The sequence below is a fragment of the Pungitius pungitius genome, chromosome 12, assembly GCF_949316345.1.
Source record: "Pungitius pungitius chromosome 12, fPunPun2.1, whole genome shotgun sequence".
Classification (NCBI taxonomy): domain Eukaryota; kingdom Metazoa; phylum Chordata; class Actinopteri; order Perciformes; family Gasterosteidae; genus Pungitius; species Pungitius pungitius.
This window is the reverse complement of record NC_084911.1, coordinates 9,033,340-9,053,790: the sequence shown is the minus strand read 5'-3', so window position 1 is coordinate 9,053,790 and position 20,451 is coordinate 9,033,340. Positions and strand designations below refer to the sequence as shown.

Sequence of the window (20,451 nt, the reverse complement as noted above, 5' to 3'; positions counted from 1 at the left end):
ATGTGTTCGTTTTTTTACAATGAATATTGCAACCATAGAGTTAAGGACAAAAAACAAGGACCAGTTTCCTTTTTTATTTATACCTGTACAAAAATGCAATAACAGTTCTTCCATAAACATTTCAATGAGGCTGTCAGGTATTCAACACTGTTTAATATTGGAGTCTACATGGAACTTTTCTGCCTAATTTACAAATGAAGATGGAAGAACATCAAATCGCATGCAGCAACAAACTGCAAAGTCCAAGGTAATACTGGTTGGACATTGTGATCTTGCTAAAGGTAAAGTGGCCAGTTATTCGAAAAATTAAACACCAACTAACATCTGCATTATCTCCTCAGTTGTGAGGCTTTGATCGGGCTACTCTTTGAAACACCAGAGAGGCTGGTGACGAGCCTCAAAGTTCAAACATCAAGGAGCAGTCGTATAGTCGTAGTCGGGGGCAATAAAGTGGATTCTGATAAATGCTTCTAACGTGTGCACATAAATTATATTGCACGAGGCAAAGAAAACAATTATTTATATCAAATCAAAAACCTGACAAGGTCATGTGATCATATTAGACTATTCATAAACCCACAAGGTTTTTTAATAAGGCATTTGTCCCACAATTGAATGGAAATCAATTTTTTATCAGTCTTATCTTTGTCCAAGGCTTTGACCAAGAACAGATTTTCCATCTTGTTGCAGAGTTTCAGGAGTCAACAAATCGCAACAATGTCCCTGAAGTCGTAGGTATGCTGCGAAGAAAACAAAGTCATGATTTAGAAATCTAAGATGCAATAAACCGTTTCTCCAATAGTCCGGAGATGAGTAATAAGTCAAATGTATCATTAGTGGATTGAATTTACAAAAACAGCTGCCTTCAATTTAGATTTTAAGTAATCACATTTCATAACCACAGGAAGCTAGCTGGCTTGTTTTGAACGCTTTTGACAGCCACAATCACCCCGGCCCCAGCTTATGTCCCGAGGGTTGTTCAAGCAGGTAACAATAAAACCCTTAATTGAACTGAACAGCATGGATCATAAAGGGAAGAAAGCAGCTTCATGAAGTGCCCTTCCTTTTCCTTTGACAGAAAGGTAAACTGACCTACCGCAAAAAAGCAAATAAAAACCAAAATCCAACTTAAAAAAAACAAAAAACATTATGCATGCATCATTTTTTTAACAAGCAAATGTCACCTTTCTACCAGCCCTGCGCCCACAATGTCATGGATGTGGTACTTCATGTGGAATTTCACATGCGAGGTTGTTCGCCGCTCCTCTAGCTCTGCCTGTAGGACTTCGCTGTACTTGGACTTCTTCACCATGCCCAGCACTGCTTTCCGACCTAACGGGAAAACCCGTCCTTGCAATAAGCCCGGGCAGAAATGACGTTTTAAGCACAGTGTTACAGTGTTTTACCACCACACCAACCTTGAATGAAGTACTTGGTGAATTTGCCAGAGTTGGGGATGGAAAGCCACCAGCTGCCTGCATCCCTCACAGTCAGGACCCCCGACTTCACCAGCTGCCTGGAGTGAGAGAAAATAGAATGTGCGGAACCAGAAAGTTAAAGTTCCAAACGCGGGAGAAAACGCATTCGAGATGCTCAACGGGCCGATGCTTTTCGGCTCGGAGTCTTTCGTACGTGATCGCGGAGTCTGTGAAGTGAAACTCCCTGAGCATCTTGTCTTTGTTGAAGCTCAGCTCTGTGCAAGGAGACAGCAATTTCTCCAAGAAGCGCTCCACGGTGGCGCGCGTGGCCCGGCCATCCTCCCCCGCCAGAACTTTGGACTTGTAATCCGCGGCAAACACCAGCCCGAAAGCGTCGGCGTCAAAGCCGAGCTGAAACATCAGCAGCTCTCCTTGTTCTCGCAGTTTATTCTGCGGGGCCAGAAGAAGGGAAGTGGGTTCTCACATTCAGAGGACGTTCATGTGACCTTCGGAAAACTAAAAAGTTGTCTCACCAGCTCCTTGTCCACCAGGGTCTTGTTATCGTGTATGCTGTAGAGTTGGTGCTTAAGGACAATTTGGGGCAAGCTGTCGTTGAAGAGCTTCCTGGGGAACAGCGTCATGAGATACTCCAGGGTGGATCTGATGTCAGTCGGCCCTTTAAAGTGAATCAATCAGAGTTTTAATCTCAAGTGAGATTACAAAAGAATATTAGCTCTCAGCAGGCACACCTACCATCTCCATCGCTGACTGCTCCAAACTTTTGTGTTCCATTTCTCCTTTTCTTCACCTTGAAAGTGTCTGAAATCAAAGCCCGTTTCCTGTTCATACCTGAGGGGGGGAGAATGTGGCAGGGGAATCGTGACTTGCAGAATAAACCAGTTTACAGCTGACAGCTGCTTTTCTGCGTCTCCACAGAACCGATGGAAGAGTCGTATTCGGGTCATCGGAAATATTGTTAATACAATAAATCACATCCGCTCACGTTTCATGAAATAAACAGTTAACTAAATGTTGCTTGTAAACGCCCGCTGGCAGTTGAATTCCTTTGTCGAGATGCTTGGTTTTTGTTAGGGGAACAAGTTTATTTGGTGCTAGCTAACGTCTGTTAGGCAGCGAGGGTACCGTCAAGTTAGTAGTTAACGTTATATAAAAGATAATCGAGGTTAGCTTAGTCGAATTTACACGGGAGATAATTTGACTCGAGCCACTGATGAACGTATATAGTCTTGCCTCTTTTGATAGCAAAGCTATTCGGACTGTTAGTTTTCTTTAACTTAACGTTACGTTAACCACCCATGTTTGCAGCTAACGTTAGCTGACTTAGCTAACACTATTTTGTGTGTACACCGAAGACGGGAGTCAATGTTAGTTAACATTAGTTAAAACCGCTTACCTAATTGCTACTGATAGCAATCAACCTTTGTATTCACATTGCTTTGGACATATTTATTACCACAGCTTCAACGGACAATTTTAAAAACTCTTAATGTTTTGGCCGGAAGTGTTGTGGCTTCCACCGCGCGGATTGGACGAGAGACCGAATGCGGAAGTAGCGTCGTGTTTGCTGTCGACAGGGAGAGTTGTAGTTAGCTTGTGATGCTATTAGCTACCCCGCCACCGAGACCAAAACACGGCTTGTTTTCTTTCTGTCCATTTTTTGGTCTATTTGACAAGAAGCTGCAACACGTGATGGTCGACACAAAGTACTGTTTAGCATTGTGTCTCACGGGGCATTGAAAGAAAAGGTAACATTATCTTAACGTAAGCTGCTTTTTATGTGCATGCTGAACGCGGTACGTTAGGTTTTTAATTTAGTAACAGCGGAGTTTTAAAGTTAGTTGCAATAAATACGTTTTATTGAACATAAACGAGGTAATTCTGGAACCCTTGATTTACCTAATATACAACAAGCATGCCCCGAGACACACGTCGTAGTCGTCTATGAAGACACGCTTCTGCAGTACACACCACTCGTTACAAGCATCTGCGTCGTTACATTTTATGTTTGCATTTATACATAACACAATAGGGACTTATTTACACAGATCACAGTGAGAAACGCAATTGCGGTGCATATATCGATTACTCATATAAACTTTGTTGATCCCGTAATAATAGATTCAGAAATAAAAGTAACCTTGACATCTAGTTGGAACAATAAGCATCCGTTATGGTCAATATGAAGCATAAATAATTAATGGTACTATATTATACTCAAATAGTGGGTTGCCTGGTCTTTTATATTTCTTAGTTACAACCCAAGTGATGATGGGTCAGTCCATTTTGGGGATTTCAAGCAGATCAAAAAAAAATAATCCAAACCTTCCGTTTGTTTCATAAATAATTTCTTTTTCTCCCATTCGGTAGCAATGGACCAGCACAGATCCCACAATCCGAACTCTAGCTACCAAAACCCCCAGTCAGCATACAGACGTCACAGAGATGCCAGTGGAAGAAATCACTGTGAGAATAAACGCTCCAGACCCAACCAGCAGCACCAGTCCGGGCCAAACCCACACACCTCTCCGGGTTTGAGCACCAGAAAGGAGCTGTATGAAAGAGACTTTCCCGTGTACAAACAGCCAGTCGAAATAGGATGTTTTTCCCTGGACTCTGAGCGTAGATTCTTCAATGACGGCAGGCAGATGAGATACTACGTGGAACCTGAAAGAAATCCTAATTTTGACCTGAGGGACGGATACAAGGACCGCTATATAAAGAGAGACGCAAACGTGAAGGAGAAGCTGGATCACATCCTGCGATGGATCTTGGCTAATAAATCAAAGCTCTGCTCAAAGGCAGCTACAGCCTCATCATGGTAAGTGTCATTGTTGGTATTTACTCTCTTCCTCTTCTTAATAAGGGTAACAACTGCAGGTCAAGTAAATAGCCCCCTGGGATCTGTAGTTGTCACTCTAACCAAAACTCTTCTGGGTTGTACCTCTGCTCTTCCTAGTACTTTAGATTTTGACTTTGTGACGTGGCGTGGCCATCTGACCAAGCTGCTGACCACGCCCTACGAGACACGCGAGGGCTGGTTGCTGGCGGTCACCAGGTTCCGGGGCACGCTGTACATCAGCGAAGTGGAAACGGAAGCGGCTCGACGGGAACAGGAGAACCGCACAGAGAGACACGAGGAGATGATGTACTGGGGATACAAGTTTGAGCAATACACATGTGCAGGTAGGTAGGTTAGTGTGATATGGCTTCATATTTACATCAGCTCAGCTATGATATTCAAATGCATTACAAAAGATCACATCGGTGTTGTATTTTGTCTGTGGGAACCCAATTCTGCCAGGAACGGAACAATGACTAGTCACTAAGACCAGTAATGCAAGTAAGTGTTACATTGACACAAATTACATTTCTTTTTCAGTGTTTCCCTTAGGTTTACAACTTCAGGGGAGGGGCGTGTAGTCGAGTCGGGCAGATGGTTCGGCTGGTGGCGGCGGGCCGCACTGGACAGGCAGCCGGGCACTGGCGGCGGGCCTGATGTATGTCCGCTACAACACGTGTGTGCATACACGGACGTATATGCACACACGTGTTGTAGCGGAATCGGCGTGTGTAGAAACTAAATATTCTAACTTTTTTTTTTATTCCACACTTTTTCAGTGGGGCGGGGCGTCCCGCTGTTATAATGGTAGGGGAAACACTGTTTTTTTACAGTTAACCCTTGAAACGATGAAGGAACTTACACAAGACAGTACTGAATGTTAACCTTCTATTAAAGGTTTCATTAATTCTATTTATGTTTTTCGATGTACAAAATGAACCAAAGCACTGGCAATTAAGAAGGTATTTGGTATAATAATTCAAATCTACCCTTTAAACCAAAAATATATTGGGTTTGAAATCACATCACGGACTAACACGCATTCCAATCTCCCATTTCATTTAATTCAACACACAAATCCTAACCAAATGAAAGATAAGATAAGGTGATCTGTGCGCGTTTAAGAGTCACCGCCTTCCCTTTGTCCGTCTGTGCAGATGGCGTCCACAGTTTACCCGACCCGGGCGGTGTGGTTAACACTAACGAGGCCTTCTGCACTGTGGTGCAGACCCGGCTGGCCGACCACAGACTCCTGTTCTCCGGTGAGGTGGACTGCCGGGACAAAGACCCCAAAGCTCCAGCTCCTCCTGCGTGCTACGTCGAGTTAAAGACCTCAGCGGAGATCTGCACCCCCAAACAGCGCAGCAACTTTCACAGGTAGATAACGAAAGCTGTGAAACGTCACATGGTTCCTTCCTTTTTATCTTTTTTTTTTTTTACGGAGCCCTGTTGTTTGGATGTTTGGTTTTAGCCACGAAAAGGTGTTACAGTGTTCCTTTTGGTGGTCCTCAGGTTCAAACTGCTGAAGTGGTGGGCCCAGTCTTTTCTCCCGGGAGTTCCCCGTGTTGTGGCTGGTTTTAGGGATGACCAAGGAGTGGTTGTCAATGTGGACACTTTTCCCATCTCTAAGATTTCACAGCTCATCAAGGTACGGCGATTATTTCAAATCTGCCTGGAAAAAATGAATGGTCATCCAAAGCTTATCTAAACATTGAGAAATTGAAAACATTTTTCCATCTTGTGTATTCTTTCTGGACAGAATGAACACAACTGCTGGAAGCCAACGGTCTGTATGAATTTCTGCTGTGATTTCCTGTCATTTGTGAAGCAAATTGCCGTTGAAGACCATCCGAGGTGCGTTGCAGTGAGAGACGATGTGGTTCAACTTTTTTTCTCATGGAGCAAACGTCTTTCATGAACCCCTTTTTCCCTTCCAGCGTGGTGTACCTGTTCTCCTCGGAGCCCCGCAGAGATGTGACGTTCTCTGTCCACAGGGACTCCCAGTATTCCTTCCTGCCACACTGGTTTGTGGAGGAGATGACCAGTAAGCCGGACGCACACCATCAGCCCTGACTTACAACCAACAACGGTCCATTTTTAATGTTCCTTGAGACCACAAATGGAGGAATCTGACTTCATTATGAATTTTAAATCCCCAGTAACAGAGTTTAATTGTTAGATTTTAATTGAGAACAATATATGTAATAAAAATAAAAAAAACAATGTAAATAAAGGACTCCAAGTTAGTAATGCATCAGTTTATTCATGTTATGTGTTGAGAGAAAATCTTTCATTTGTGAAGGCTGTTATTAATCTGCATGGTGTATCACTGTTGTTTTAAAATGAATAGTGACACATACTGGCTTTGGCTTCTTTACTATTGAATAAATCTGTAAATAAATCCCCTCTGCCTTAGCCGGTGATAATTTCTTGGTTCAGTCACTTATTTCACAAACTTCAAACCTCTGATTTAGCTATTTTCTGTCTTATCATCACGTCCCCCATGTTAAAATGAACAATTATTCCATATTTAAACATAAAAAAGGATCACCATTTACCTATCATAATTCATTTTGCTGACGTTCATGGTCTAAAGTCTTAAACTTGATACCATAACACTACGTCAGTTCTGTTCTTTGGTAAACTGGCCCTGATTAATACGAGGAACAGTCACACATGTGAATTTACGAAGAAATATTGACAGCAACTCTCGGAATGATTAAAAGCTCAGCTTCTTTCCAAGTGGTTTCAAGGTGAAATAGAACAGTGACCAAACAACTTGTGTAAATTAATGCAAACTGCCACACTGATAAAAGAACACAAACCAATAAAGGAAGACGAATGCGGGACAAAATGTCCCAACAGATCAATACAATCACGCAGAGGTTAGTGCATCACAGACTTGTGTAAACAGTCAACTATCATCACAGCTTTTATACCAGTTCATAGTATAGATCTAGAGGCACTTGGCGCTTACTGGCATATCTGTGTATGGTTAAGGACTCATTTCCGTTCGTGCTTAATTCAGTTTGAGGTAATATATTACACACAACTCTATAAAAATGAATGGAAGCTATTCTCCCTCTTGACATTATTGTGACTACTGTTAACGTTGTTTCATTTATAACATCATAGCTCAACATGTTTAAAAAAAAACATTCATCTAGCAGGAATTTCATGAGGATTCTATCAAAGTTAAAGTCACAGTTAAAACATAAAAAGAATGTTCGAAGAATGTTCCAGTAGCTTACATCAAGGCATTACTCATTACTTATTAGGTAACCCGCTGCTCTTTTTGGTCTCATCCTTTGCAGAAAGCATCTAATGTTGAAGGCAAAGTTTTTCCTTTTGGGAAAGAAGCTTCTACGTGTCTGAAACAGTGCAAATGAAGCCGCAGCAGTTAGATGAGTTAGCGTAGCACAAACACTGGAAGCTGGTAAGCAGGTAGCCTTGGTTTGTCCAAAAGTCACTAAATGTATCTACCTTCACCCCCAAAGCTTGCATATTACGCAACATTTACTTGGTCTTGATCAGTAGTTTCCTGGAGCCCTATCATATGAGCGGTATCCAATATCTCATCTATCTCTCAGGAAGGAAGGTAGGAGGTATTTCCCCAAACAATGTCCACTTTCCCTTTACTGTATATTGTGATGAATATCTCAGTTACTAAGGTTAATTAACACCATCTCAACAGAGATCAAATAAATACTATTTTGCCCAAATGCTACTAGTTAGAGAGGTTAAGAAAGAGGGTATTAGAAGTATCTCACCCAGTTCTGTTATGCGCTTTGTTTTGGGCACCAATCCCGTCCCTTATGACATCATTTATGTGACTGAATCGATTCCTGGAGTTAATCTACAATCACATGTTTTAAGACGCAGCATTCAAGTAGCCGTCGGTTCACTGCTTCACTTTCTGGTTCAGGCCCATGACTTTAAACGTGGCAGCGGTGATCTTCTCGTACACTACGAACATGAGGGCAGCTGTCAGCACCGTCTGCAGCAGCTTGGCCTCCAGGCCTTTGTACAGGCCGAGAACGCCGTACCGCCTGTGACGAAGAAACAGCGGATGTCAACGATGAGCCATTAAAAAAAACGTCCTCGCCAACGGGTTTCTGCTCGTAGCTGCACTCACTTGATCCTCTCCATCAGCATAGAGAATATGTTTGTGAGGCTTCCAGTCACGCCGGCCTTCCCGTCACCCTTATACTGGCCAAACTGAAGGAAAACGCATTGAGCAGGTCCTCTTGATTTGGTTTGATTTGATTGAGACATGAGATTGAGCGACGGACAGGGTCTAAAAAAATAGTGTGCACCCAAACCGATATGGATAAACAAATAAAAATGAATATTTACCCTGAGGATGGCCTGAATTGTCTGAAGAGGGAATGTTGCAGTGGTGGCAATGGCCTTGGCAATGGCTCCAATGAGAAAGATTTCTACTGAGGATATCTGTGGAAGGAGACATTTATGGAACCATTCGATCGATAGTAGGATCAGAACATAAAATGAACAGCGGCTCATTGCTTCACAAATTGACAGAATACGGCATTAGAGACAGCATTGTCAGTGGTCCACCACTATGGTCCAAATGTTACTATTAAATGGATTTCCATTGCATTTAAAGTCTCTAAATGAGGAATCGTACAGTGTAACACTTGTCTTGTTTGATTTTCTGCTCTGAAGCATGAAATAATATTTACAATTTCTACACAACGAAACATGCAGCAGAACATACTTTTCATTGGCCTCCTTTTGTCAGCATTATTGTTTTCCAGTTAACAAACCATTACTTTTTTTTTTACAACAGAACATTTTAAAACGATTAAACAGTATTTCTATCATCAAAGGGCTGTTAGGATGATTAAACGCCATTCTTTACTAGTGAAAGACTGAACATAGAAGATTTTTTGTGTAACATTAAAGTAAATTCTTAATCCAGGTAACCATTGCCCACCCCTTTCCAATGAGGGATGCTCGGTTTGGTTTTATTTTTTTTACCTTCCTTGCTACAGTCTACCGACTCTAAAAAGTCGACCCGGCGAATTGATTAGCTCCGGTAATGCGGTGTTCTACACAACAACGTCCATGCCCTCTCACCTTCTTCCCTCCTTTGCCCGCCTTCCTCTTCATGGCCTCATAAATCATGAACTGCACAGCCGGGTTGAGGACAAGGATAAGAGAGGGCAGGGTGCCGTTCCACAGAGTTGCTACACCCTCATTGGCTACGATCTGTGAGAAGGCGTCTGAGGGGAAAAGACCAAAACCAAAAAAAGGGATTTACAACAGTGCAGCAAAAAAAACATGTCTGAACTGTACGACAGATGTATTTGTAAATATCTCACACACCAAAGATGCCCTTGTACTGGGTCTGCTGGAGGTCTTCATTTCTGAACTTTGCTCCTTGCAGCTTCAGTCGCGTGTTGACCACCCACATGGGAGTGGTCAGGATCACATTCACCATCCCTGTACAAACAACGGATGGTTATCGTTCTTGAATCCTTCCTTAAAAACACAAATGTACCACATGGAGTTTTTTTACCCCCAGAAGCTCTATGGAGCTAAGATATTTCACATAACACAACAGACATTTTATATTGCAATTCTTGATTGATTCTTGATTGTAGATTTTGACCAATCTACTCAAGAGTTATTTAAAAAAATAAATCACCAGATGAAACAATAATGACAATGAGTGTTGGTTTGTCCCGTAATGTTGACAATTATTTTCATATGTTGCAGAAATTCCACAGGGCTCCTCTAAGTTTTTACCTGATACGACCCCCATGAGCAAGTCTTTGCCTGGTCTGGACTTCCCCGGACCAGACGCCGCCAGCTTCTTTAGTGTGTTGAAGGTGTAGAAGTAGACAAAGTTAGAGCAGCAGAGGCTGGAGATGACTGGTAACCAGCCCCTGTATAGGGACAGACTGGGAGAAGAGATTGAGAGTCAGAACTTCTGACCAAACCAAGTGTTCTCTTTGAAGAGAAGGCTGGATCAAGAGAAAACTTTGGCTTCATTTAACGGTTAATCAATGAAGAAGCCATTACTCCAGATCAATTTAAGCCGGCACAGAACTTTACTCACAGGCCTTCTTCCTTTGTGATCTCAGCCAGGATGACGGGTGTGGATTTGGACATTCTCATCTCATCCACTGAAAAAAAAATGTGAGAACGCATTAAACATCATATATAAATAAAAGTTACACTACAAGTCAGGCTAACTTGAATGAGTGGGCCAGTCGGTTATATCTCTGTTACTCCATAAGGAAGTAAAGCTTCACACTAAACTCGTTCTCGTGTATTGACGTTGCTCTGGTGTAAACCTCCGGCTCACCCTGCAGCCTGCTTTTGGCTGTGTCCAAGGGAAAGAAGACCGTCATCGCTGTCGCACTCCCCTGAAAGACACCATGCAGTGCTATGAAAACAGGATTCACTCGAGTCAAAAACAACAAGCGTGGTTTTCTTCAATATCAACGAATCACACGCAAGTCCCTCTTGTTTTTCTTTGCACGTCCACCTCCGCTCACCATCGCTCCGGCCACGGCGTGGACCAGCGTCTCGTAAGACAGGAGGCTGACGGCCGAGCCCCCGTTGTCGGACATCTCTACGGTCTCTCTCCCGGTCAGAACAGCGCGCGGACCCCGGAACACGTCTCCCGATGCAAAGGTTCGGCGCTCGTTTGCTCTTTTCTTTTTGTTCAAAAGCTGCGTTCAAGGGGACATTACGGAAAGATTCGCAGCTGTAACTCCGCGGTGTTTCAACAGAAAGAAAGATAAGAGATAATGATAACGAAGAGAGAAAAGTATCGATCAGTCGTCATCCATTGGCTGCGGACGGACTGTTGAACCGGGTTGACAACTTCTTCTTCGTGGGTTCTTCTTCTTCTTCGTCCGTTTTGCTAGCCGTGGATATGCGTCACGCGTTACCAAGTCGAAAGTGCGGTGGAGGAATAAAAATCAGTAACATAAATAATGCAATAAATAAATGAACAGCTTCCTTTTGTAATTTATCATTTTTAATAATCACATATGTAGTTATATTTATGAAAGCATCTGTTCATTTAAAATATCATCAACATGTTAGCTCAAAAACTACTTCACATATCTAACTGTAAAGCCAAATTAAACAAGTTTTGTTTAATTTGAAATGATTACTTTTTTTCAAGTGAAAGATCTGAACAACTTCACCACTGATACATTTAATTATATAACATTACACTGATCAATATTACTTGTCGAGGTTAGGGTAATTTAAACCTTTACTTTATTAATCATATTACTGTCATCATAAACCATCATTACCCTTTCCTAAAGTCTTTGTGCTTTCCGTCCCCACAGGCTTCTGTGGATGGTGCTTCTATCTGATGCTGGTTGCCCCTGCGGTGGTCCTGCCGTACATCTGGCTTGCTACTTGCAATTATTGTATCATCTCTGTTATAGGAATTGAATGTATTATACATCTTTTACATTGTTCTTTCTGTACACATGACATCCATTGTAGTCTGTCCATCCCGGGAGAGATACCCCCACCCCCGTTTGCCGTTTCTTTCTTATTTTCCCCTTGGAAGGGTTTTTCATTTTGGGGGAGTTTTTCCATGTGAGGGTTTCGAGACAAATTATGTCTCATGTGTAGAGACTGTAAAGCCCTCTGAAGCACAATATATAATCAATTGAATTAAATTTAACTTTATAGACTATATTATTAAGTGTTAAAGCTTATAACATTAATGTATTCCTAGAATCTTAGTTTGTTAACCACCTATATGTATGTCTATGTAGAAGTAAATTTAGAATCAAAATAAATATTGTAAAGTAGAATTCAGTGTCACTCAAAACTATACTTTGAACACCTGAAAATCTCACTTTGACCACACTTAATACTTAAGCTTTAAATAACTCTTGATGATGATCTCGAGTGTTAGAAGTTGAATTGTGCAGCTGAGAGCAGGGACCTGGACTTTGCTTTTGTTTTATGGCTGTGAGCTGCTGATCCGTTGACGCCCATGTCCACTCTGTTTGCTCCTTTCTGCGGTCGAGTGATTCTGTGGATCTGTCCTTCGTATCGGAGAAAAAAGTAAAAGAAAGTGGCAGATTTTGTCTGGACCTTTTCAATTCTTGTGAAGAGATGTCTAGGTACCACAAAGCGGCAATTGATGGATACTTGGACCTCTTAAAAGAGGCCACGAGGAAGGACCTGAACACCGCGGATGAGGATGGCATGACTCCCACCTTACTGGCTGCTTTCCACGGACACGTCGATGCGCTTCAGCTCATATGCAGCAGAGAGTAAGTGTGTTACACTCCTCCTTTCACGCATAGGAAACTGTATGATTATCACCTCAGTTGTCTGTATTTCTACTCTAAGATATATGAATATTTATAATATATTACAGATTCTACCATCATATTGTATCTATGATGCTCTAAAACTAAACTAAACTAAAATCAAAGGGACATTATGGCTGAAAAGAGATGTGTTGGATACCTTCTCACTCAACATTTAGTATTTCATTGGGGTTTTTCACCATAATATAACGAGCCAAAGCTTGATTCTACTTTCTGCCGTGAGCCGAGCCAAATGTTTAATGAGCCAAAGAAAGCCTGCAACAAAAGAGCCTTTTATCCGTCCCTTCCAGCCCAACGTCCTGCCTTCACTCCCCACAACAAAGGACGGGCTGAAATCTAGAACAACTTTCTCACTGAAAAATGATGTTCAGAAAATATATGTGTGTAGGATATTGTGTTGGGGGCAATGCACCCGTACACTACATGGCCATAAAATTAGAGACGCCTTTTCCGCTTTATTCCGGGAAATTTTATGACCAGGTGTGGAAATACAGTAATCAGGACTTTTATGGCTGTGACAATGATGCACGGCCGCGGAGGACTTTAAATCTTAATAAGTGACCAATTAGGCTGTTTGATATTATTTAGTGTAAGACTTCATGTCAAATGATTTCCTTATATTTAAATGAATACTTTCTATTTTGGAAAATGTGTTTACCTGAACTTATTTTTGTTCTGTTTGAGTGTATTCTTTTTTTGGTTTGCAATGAGGAACATTTAATTTACAGATAATCTTGTTTATACCTGGTGATTTATGTTGGCATAAGTGTTTGGAATAAAAATTCACACTTTGGTCGATTTTGTTGATCCACTGATGAATGAAATCAAATTATATATATATTTTTTAGAAACTTGTGTGAACTTGATGGAGGAAGAATCATTATTATATCAATCGGGGATAATGGGTGCCAAGAAATAATAACAATTCTGGATCAGTACTTGCAGTCAAACACAATATTTTGTGTCACACAGAGGTGACCCCGACCGGAGTGACATCTGGGGAAACACGCCGTTGCACCACGCTGCGGCCAACGGCCACATGCACATCCTCAGTTTCCTGGTCAACTTCGGTGCCAACCTGTTCGCTCTGGACAATGAATCCCACACGGCCATGGACGTCGCTGCCTCTCGGGACCGCATGGACTGCGTGCGCTTCCTAGACGAAGCCGCCTCGCGGCAGACCACCCAAAACCCCAAGAAGGTCGCCAATCTAAAGAAGGAGGCCGTCAAGGAAGCGGAGAAGCGCGCGAAGCTCTGCGAGAAGGTGAAGAAGAAACACCAGAGCAAGATGGATAAAATGCAACGGGGAGCGAGCGGCTCCGTGTCGGAGGCCAGCATGGCGTCGGGGTTCTCCGATGGTGGTACCATGTCCGTCAACGAGCAGTTCTCCAAAATTATTGCTGCTGATAAATCTGGCTCCCTTACAGCCAGGGTCAAAGGCACGCTCCAGAAGAAGCTTGGGAAGAAAGATAAAGGCACACTGCAGAGGTCGGGAGGGGACGGCAACGTCATCTTCCTCAAACAGGAGAGTGTGGTGCCCGAGCAGCCGGAGTTTCTGGATGTCTTCAATGAGCAGGACGAGAGCATGTTGGACGAGGGCGGAATGTCGGGCTACGAAGATCGTGACGACGACGAGAACGGGCAAGTCAAGCAGTCCATCTTCAACCGGCCCGGCCTTGGAGGTCTGATCTTTATGAAGAAGATGGGGCTGGAATCAGAGGACGTCCCGAGCGAGAACAACCAAAGCCTCGGCTACCTTCTCCAGAACGAGTTGCTTCAGGTTGAGGAAGACAGTGCTGGTTTCGAGGGGAATGGCGATGCTGATCAGGACTGGGATCAGGAAGATCTCGGACTGGATGATGATGACGACGACGAGGAAACCTCGCCATTAGATGCGTTCTTGTCTGCCATTTGCTTGCCAGAGTTTGCTCTGGCATTCAGGAGGGAACACCTGGACCTGGAGGCGCTGATGCTTTGCTCCGATGAAGACCTCAAAGGCATTCGCATCCAACTGGGACCAAGGAAGAAGATCCTGGAAGCGGTCACTCGCAGAAAGAACACATTGGAGACTCCTGGCATCATGAAGGACAGCAGCTTGTGATGTACAAAACATTACCTGGGATTTACAAGTGTTTAAAGTGATTAAATATTCATTCATGATTTTGCACCATTTAAGAGATAGTCAGTGGCAGAGATTTACTTCTAATGTTGGCAAATTGATTGTTGTGTCAAATAAATTGAGTTAAAAAAGTTGTTTCCAAGTTCATTTGTGTCTGTGTCCCCTAGTTTTCATTACCTTTGTGGGCACATAAATCTGGTTAGACAGTGACATTGTGAGGACATGTTCCCTTGGGGAGAATGTCTTAGTCATTACTACAAGCAAGTAAGACACAAGCAAATAAATAAATTAAACAATTTAACAGCACATACACAGCATACAACAACAGATGTACACACCAGGCATCTATTTTCAGACTATAAAACCATTACTACATTACTACATTACTTTGGATAAATATTCATCCTAATGGTATGTAAAAAGATATCTGTTCTGTTCGCCCTGTCAAACGTTCTTTGCCACCAATGCAAACCAAATTATGTTTTAACAAAAAATAAGCATAAGCAATAAGACAAGTTAGGAATGTAGCCAATCTACATAACCATAACATTTATAAAACAAAATTAATTATTTTAAAACTATACCTTGGATAACTTCAACACGACCCCTAAATAACGAGTGCTAAGTAAGTGAAGGCGCAGGACCAATAAGCGAAGCCGGAAGTACATTGATGTGACTTCTCTTGGCTTGTGGGCGGGACTTCCGATGAGAGGCTTTAAATCGTGCTGGTTACCGTCTGGGGGTGGACCGAGTGGGCTCGCAGTTTCGCGGTCACGATCGTGTCCAGCAGGTATGTCACAGCCGTCAAACCTTTTCATCTCACCTGTTCGTACCCGGTGTTTGTTTTCCATCAAACGAAGGACCGCTTTAACTGGACCGCTAACGGCGCTTCATAAGTGAGCTCGTTTTAAATCTCGGGCTGTCTCTCCGGCTTGTTGCTTCTCCCCGAGACTTCTACAAATGGCACATTGGAGCTCCCTCACTGAGCAGCAACGTTACCGAACCAACTAATGTCAGTCTCTCGCTCTCTCTCTCTTAACCCTGCCACGCTCGACCAGCGAAGTGAGACATGGCCCAAACAGTCTCCGCCAACGCCGGGTTATCACTGTTCCAGGAAGATGCCGCCGCTACTGCTATCGCCGCTTCTTCTTCTTCTTCTTCCGCCCCTGCGGCCTCCCTGAGCGGCGAGGACTACCTGTTCGTGGAGGCCAGACACCCCAGCACCGTCCTGCAGGGCCTGAACAGCCTGCGGCTCAACAACGCCTTCTGTGACGTGACCCTGTGCTGTGGAGGACAGGAGTTCCCGTGCCATCGCATCGTGCTGGCCTCCTTCAGCTCCTACTTCCAGGTAAAGGCAGGTTCTCCCCCCCCCCTCTCTTTTTGACTGTCTGTAACTCTCCCAACATCTGGACTGTGAGACAAAGTCTTGGAAAACCGCTGTTTTCGCTCTCCCTTCTCCTCAGGCGATGTTTTCCACCGACCTGATAGAGTCCAAGCAGGAGCGCGTGGCCATCAACGGGGTCGAGCCTCAGATGATTGGCATGCTGGTGAGCTACGCTTACACGTCCGAGGTCAACATTTCTAAAGCAAATGTGCAGGTAAGGAATCTTTTTTTTTTTTTTTTTTGTTAAACCCCCCACTGGCCCCCTCCCTGAAGAGTAGCTTCTTTTGCTGAAGCTTGATCCATCCGGTCCAGGCGCTGCTAGCAGCGGCAAATCTGCTGGCCGTGATGGACGTGCGAGAAGCCTGTTGTCAGTTTATGAAGCGTCACATGGACGAGATGAACTGCGTGGGGATTCACTGCTTTGCCGAGGCTCATTCTTGTAAAGCGCTGGAGAAACACAGCATGGACTACATCCACGAGCACTTCGGCGGTGTTTCTCAGCAGGTGAGATGCTGATGGAGATTATGATTAAAATATTGAATTAAGAGTTGATTCGTTGGTTTGTTAAAATTATTCCTTCAGAGTGCTGTCACTAAAAAACATCCTCCACTAAAACCGAATTAAGTTCATTTTTTTTCTTGTTTTAAATGAAAATTCCCCAAATTGCCAATATTGTTCATTTATTCAGCTGTTGCATCACCGGTAGGATCGGACCTTCCGTTTGAAACCGATCAGTTTCAAAGTGTGAAACAAATGGGTGGTGCGTTTGTATACAAAGCAGGATGTTTTTTGTTGTTATTGTTTTTTTCTAATAGGAGGAATTCCTGTCTCTGTGTGTGGACAAACTGACCGAAATCATTGCCAGTGATTTTCTAAATGTGCCCAAAGAGGAGTTGGTGTTTGAGGCCGCCATGTCGTGGCTGAATAAATGCAGCTCTCGCAAGCAGAGCTTTGAAAAGGTCAGTTCGCACAAGCATCTTCTGTTCTGGGTAGTGAAGTCTGTCCGCTGTTGGTCTTAAAGACGTTTAGAAATCTACTTGTGTTCGTGTTTTGAAACCATTTTATTCCCATCTTGAGATGAATTATTAAAACTTTGCACAAAGGGGGAAAGCAAAATGCTTTGGACTCGGCTCTGTGACTATCCAACAGGAATTTGTTCCTTTTTAAGGTCCTTGAACACATCCGGCTGCCCCTCATCAGCCCGTACTACCTCCACGATGTGATTGAGTCTCTGGACGTGGTGCAGGAGAACCATGGGTGCCAGAAGCTCATCTCCGAGGCGAAGGCCTACATGCTGCTGAAGGACCGCCGAGGAGAGCTGTGCTGCCCGAGAGCGAGGCCCCGCAGGTCCACAGGTGTTTTACCTACTCGACACGACGAGGCACACAAGGGGTGTCGAGGCAGCGTCTTTGTCATTGCTGTTAAATGTAGTGCGTTTGATACTTATTTTCTAGCAATGTGCTGAGGATAAAACACCTTGGAGGTGGTTTGAGATGAATTGTGAGCACATCTACCACAAGTAAATGTAATCGTGTTTTCGCTCTATACAGCTGCGTGGGTGCAATCTGGATTTTATGTGTAAAAGAGGTTGAGGTGACACATTTTTTATTGACATATTTACCTTGTCTTTATAAAGAGGTACACATTTCAATTTAATTTATTTCTTTTTTAAATTCTCCGACCCACTCTTTTGACGGTTGAATAAGTTCACTTGGGCCTTGAGTATGTTCTTTCTCTGCATTTTATGGATCAAATCTGGAAACAAAAGAATCATTAGTTGCAGACCTCCATGTGTCTCAGAGATACGGTTTATCTGTCCAAAGCTACAGCGTAGGGTCCAAAGGCCGACATGCCACGACTCACTCACCTTCCCCCCCCCCCCCCCCTCCTCCCTCTGCTCCTGTTGCCGTGACAACAGGAACAGCTGAAGTGATCGTGACGGTCGGCGGGGAGGATGACAAGGTGGTGCTGCGCAGCGTCGAGAGCTTCGATCCCGTGACTCACCAGTGGAAGAACCTGGCCTGCCTGCCCTTCGCTGTGAGCAAACACGGGCTGGTTGTGTCAGGTGAGGAACCACCACCCTTCGATCGCATTCAAACACCTTCGCAGCTGGAGTATTTTCCTAAACCCTCCCCAAATAAAGCGCAGCGGCTAAGCCGGCTCAGTGGACGTGACAGTGACATGTTTGTTTCCAACTTCCTCTCCGGAGACTCCACCCTGTATTTGGCAGGTGGCGAGTTCCCCGATGGCTCGGCCAGCCGGGAGATGTGGCGCTACGACCCCTGCTTCGACTCTTGGATGGAGATGGCCCCCATGAATGTTGCTCGCTCAGAGTTGGGTAAGGCAGTCTCTCAGCCATCTACGTTCAAAGTGTGAGCTCCTCATTGACGTCGACTCGTTCAAAGTACCCCGTTAACCGTCGAGTCTCAAGTGCTCTCTAAGTGAAGCTTTTGATGCGCTCGTCAAGTTACGAGCGACTTGGGTCACATTTCCCTCCCCCTCAGGCCTGGTGATGCTGGATGGCTTTGTGTACGCGGTGGGCGGCTGGGAGGGACGCTCGCGCCTGGACTCGGTGGAGTGCTACGACCCTCACACCAACTCCTGGCAGTTCAAAGAGTCCGTCAAGATGGCCGTCACGAGTCCTGCCGTGGTGGCCCTGGACGGACTGCTTTACGTCACTGGTAGCAAACACGAGATATTTTATTCTTAATTCTATTTGCATCAGGTTTTTTCTCAGCTGCTCCTCTGTCCCACCAGGTGGCGCAGTCCTGGAGGATGGCGACGGCACAGACCTTGCTCAGGTGTACAACCCTCAGACCTCTGCTTGGGCTGAGGTCGCGCCCATGCAGATCGCCCGCTCCGGCTCGGCTGCCTGCACGCTCAAGGGGAAGATTTATGTGATAGGTGTGTTGGTGCTCCATCCCAACGACAACACAAACCAGTCTCGTGAAAAGGAGTTCAACCTCTCGTTTGTTCTCCCAGGTGGATGGCACGCGTCAACGGAGAACACAGACAAGGTGGAGTGTTACAGTCCAAAGACCAATCAATGGACCATGTGCGCCCCCATGAAAGAGCGGCGCTACCGGCCCGGTGCCGCCGTGGTAGACGGAAAGATCTACGTGTTGGGAGGAGAGGAAGGCTGGGACAGGTGAGGGGGCGGGAGCGACTTCCCCACACACGCACGTGTCCTTGCGTTTCTCCTAAAACCATAAACTAGGCTTTACTTTGAACTGCATGCTCGTCTGATCCTGGCAGGAACTTGTGCCGGAGTCAAAGAACCGTCTTTCCTCTGCTAACGTTTTTTTCTACTTGCAGATATCATGACACGATCGAGAGGTTCTGCGATGAAACGGACACGTGGGAGATGGTCGGGGAGATGCCCACCAGCCGCAGCTGGCTCAGCTGCGTGTCCCTGCAGCTGAGGAAGGACGTCCGCACGAGTAGCTTCCCCGGGATGCCAAACGACATCTGAGCATTGGGGGGGGGGGGTTCCAGGTGTGCTACAACGCTCAAAGCTGTAGCGAACAGCCAGCTGCCGTGATTTGGCACGGCGCCTATACGGGCCGTTACTGGCGGCCAGCGGTTTTCCAGTTTAGCATGAGTAGAAAGGTCAAAAGGAAACTTTGCATCGTTCTCAAGTAGCCTACCGACGAATCGGTGAGCAGGCTCCATGCACGCCGATGTTTGTTTATGGTGCTTTCTTAATGTCCGAGCTCCTCAAATCTTTGAGGGTTTTCTCAGCCAACAAAGTGTATTTTTGTATTATTCCGTGGCGTATTTATTTGCGTGTGAAGTTTTGCGCTGTCAAAAGATGCTCTGTGAGCCAGAAAAAATATATAATATTTTCAAAGGTCACCTGTGAAAGAGTTCTCAATGTGTTTTTGTAATTAAACTTTATATGTTCCGAATGATTGTGGTACCACCTCTAATATGTGGCGTATATTTTTGTAATGTAATGTGGGGCGGATTATACATTTGAGTGACTAAATGGAGTGGATTCTAATAAAGATTTATAATTCTTCAAAGTGTTATAGCCGACAACCACATAAAAGTGACTTTAAATTAAGTCAAAAATCCAGGTTTTGTTTTCATCCTAGAAAGATTGTTTTCAACATTGACTATTTAAAAGCCAGTTAATCTCTGGACAAAGCTTAAAGTAAACAAGTTAATGTTTCAAAACTACAGTGCACCAAAATTAAACTAAATTTGTTATGGTTGTGTTTTTGCTTTGCGAATAAACTTTTACCATCAGTACGCATTCAGCTTTGGAAGTCTCAATAAGTTTTGGTACTCGGTTTAAGAAACCTCACCAAATATGTGGTTGA

General features: G+C 44.2%; 5 protein-coding genes across 5 annotated transcripts; 3 read left to right on the top strand and 2 right to left on the bottom strand.

Annotated features, from left to right (window-relative positions):
• Nucleotides 1-40: 40 nt before the first annotated feature.
• On the bottom strand, nt 41-2,983 carry LOC119220159 (inactive serine/threonine-protein kinase 19-like). The gene is made up of 7 exons (XM_037475893.2): nt 2,833-2,983; nt 2,172-2,267; nt 1,952-2,094; nt 1,633-1,868; nt 1,419-1,516; nt 1,185-1,332; nt 41-740 (listed from the first exon to the last, which is right to left on the bottom strand). The coding sequence occupies exons 2-7, from the start codon at nt 2,263-2,265 to the stop codon at nt 695-697; spliced, it is 765 nt and encodes a 254-aa protein (XP_037331790.1). The 5' UTR covers nt 2,266-2,267; nt 2,833-2,983; the 3' UTR covers nt 41-694.
• Nucleotides 2,984-2,994: 11 nt separating this feature from the next.
• Nucleotides 2,995-6,514, top strand: dxo (decapping exoribonuclease). Its single transcript, XM_037475890.2, has 7 exons — nt 2,995-3,184; nt 3,807-4,257; nt 4,396-4,622; nt 5,436-5,655; nt 5,791-5,926; nt 6,038-6,132; nt 6,216-6,514. Exons 2-7 carry the CDS (start codon nt 3,809-3,811, stop codon nt 6,349-6,351), a joined length of 1,263 nt encoding a protein of 420 aa, XP_037331787.2. The 5' UTR covers nt 2,995-3,184; nt 3,807-3,808; the 3' UTR covers nt 6,352-6,514.
• Nucleotides 6,515-6,521: 7 nt separating this feature from the next.
• slc25a17l (solute carrier family 25 member 17-like) lies at nt 6,522-11,191 on the bottom strand. The gene is made up of 9 exons (XM_037475892.2): nt 10,806-11,191; nt 10,613-10,673; nt 10,364-10,430; nt 10,051-10,205; nt 9,628-9,744; nt 9,379-9,524; nt 8,635-8,730; nt 8,414-8,496; nt 6,522-8,327 (listed from the first exon to the last, which is right to left on the bottom strand). Exons 1-9 carry the CDS (start codon nt 10,878-10,880, stop codon nt 8,180-8,182), a joined length of 948 nt encoding a protein of 315 aa, XP_037331789.1. The 5' UTR covers nt 10,881-11,191; the 3' UTR covers nt 6,522-8,179.
• Nucleotides 11,192-12,172: 981 nt separating this feature from the next.
• Nucleotides 12,173-14,879, top strand: anks4b (ankyrin repeat and sterile alpha motif domain containing 4B). Its single transcript, XM_037477590.2, has 2 exons — nt 12,173-12,563; nt 13,596-14,879. The coding sequence occupies exons 1-2, from the start codon at nt 12,403-12,405 to the stop codon at nt 14,722-14,724; spliced, it is 1,290 nt and encodes a 429-aa protein (XP_037333487.1). The 5' UTR covers nt 12,173-12,402; the 3' UTR covers nt 14,725-14,879.
• A 538-nt stretch (nt 14,880-15,417) lies between these two features.
• si:ch211-256e16.3 (kelch-like protein 20) lies at nt 15,418-20,378 on the top strand. Its single transcript, XM_037477362.2, has 12 exons — nt 15,418-15,532; nt 15,801-16,090; nt 16,206-16,340; nt 16,439-16,630; nt 16,942-17,085; nt 17,295-17,481; nt 18,045-18,191; nt 18,336-18,464; nt 18,631-18,807; nt 18,884-19,030; nt 19,109-19,274; nt 19,442-20,378. The coding sequence occupies exons 2-12, from the start codon at nt 15,812-15,814 to the stop codon at nt 19,596-19,598; spliced, it is 1,860 nt and encodes a 619-aa protein (XP_037333259.2). The 5' UTR covers nt 15,418-15,532; nt 15,801-15,811; the 3' UTR covers nt 19,599-20,378.
• The last annotated feature ends 73 nt before the right edge of the window (nt 20,379-20,451 follow it).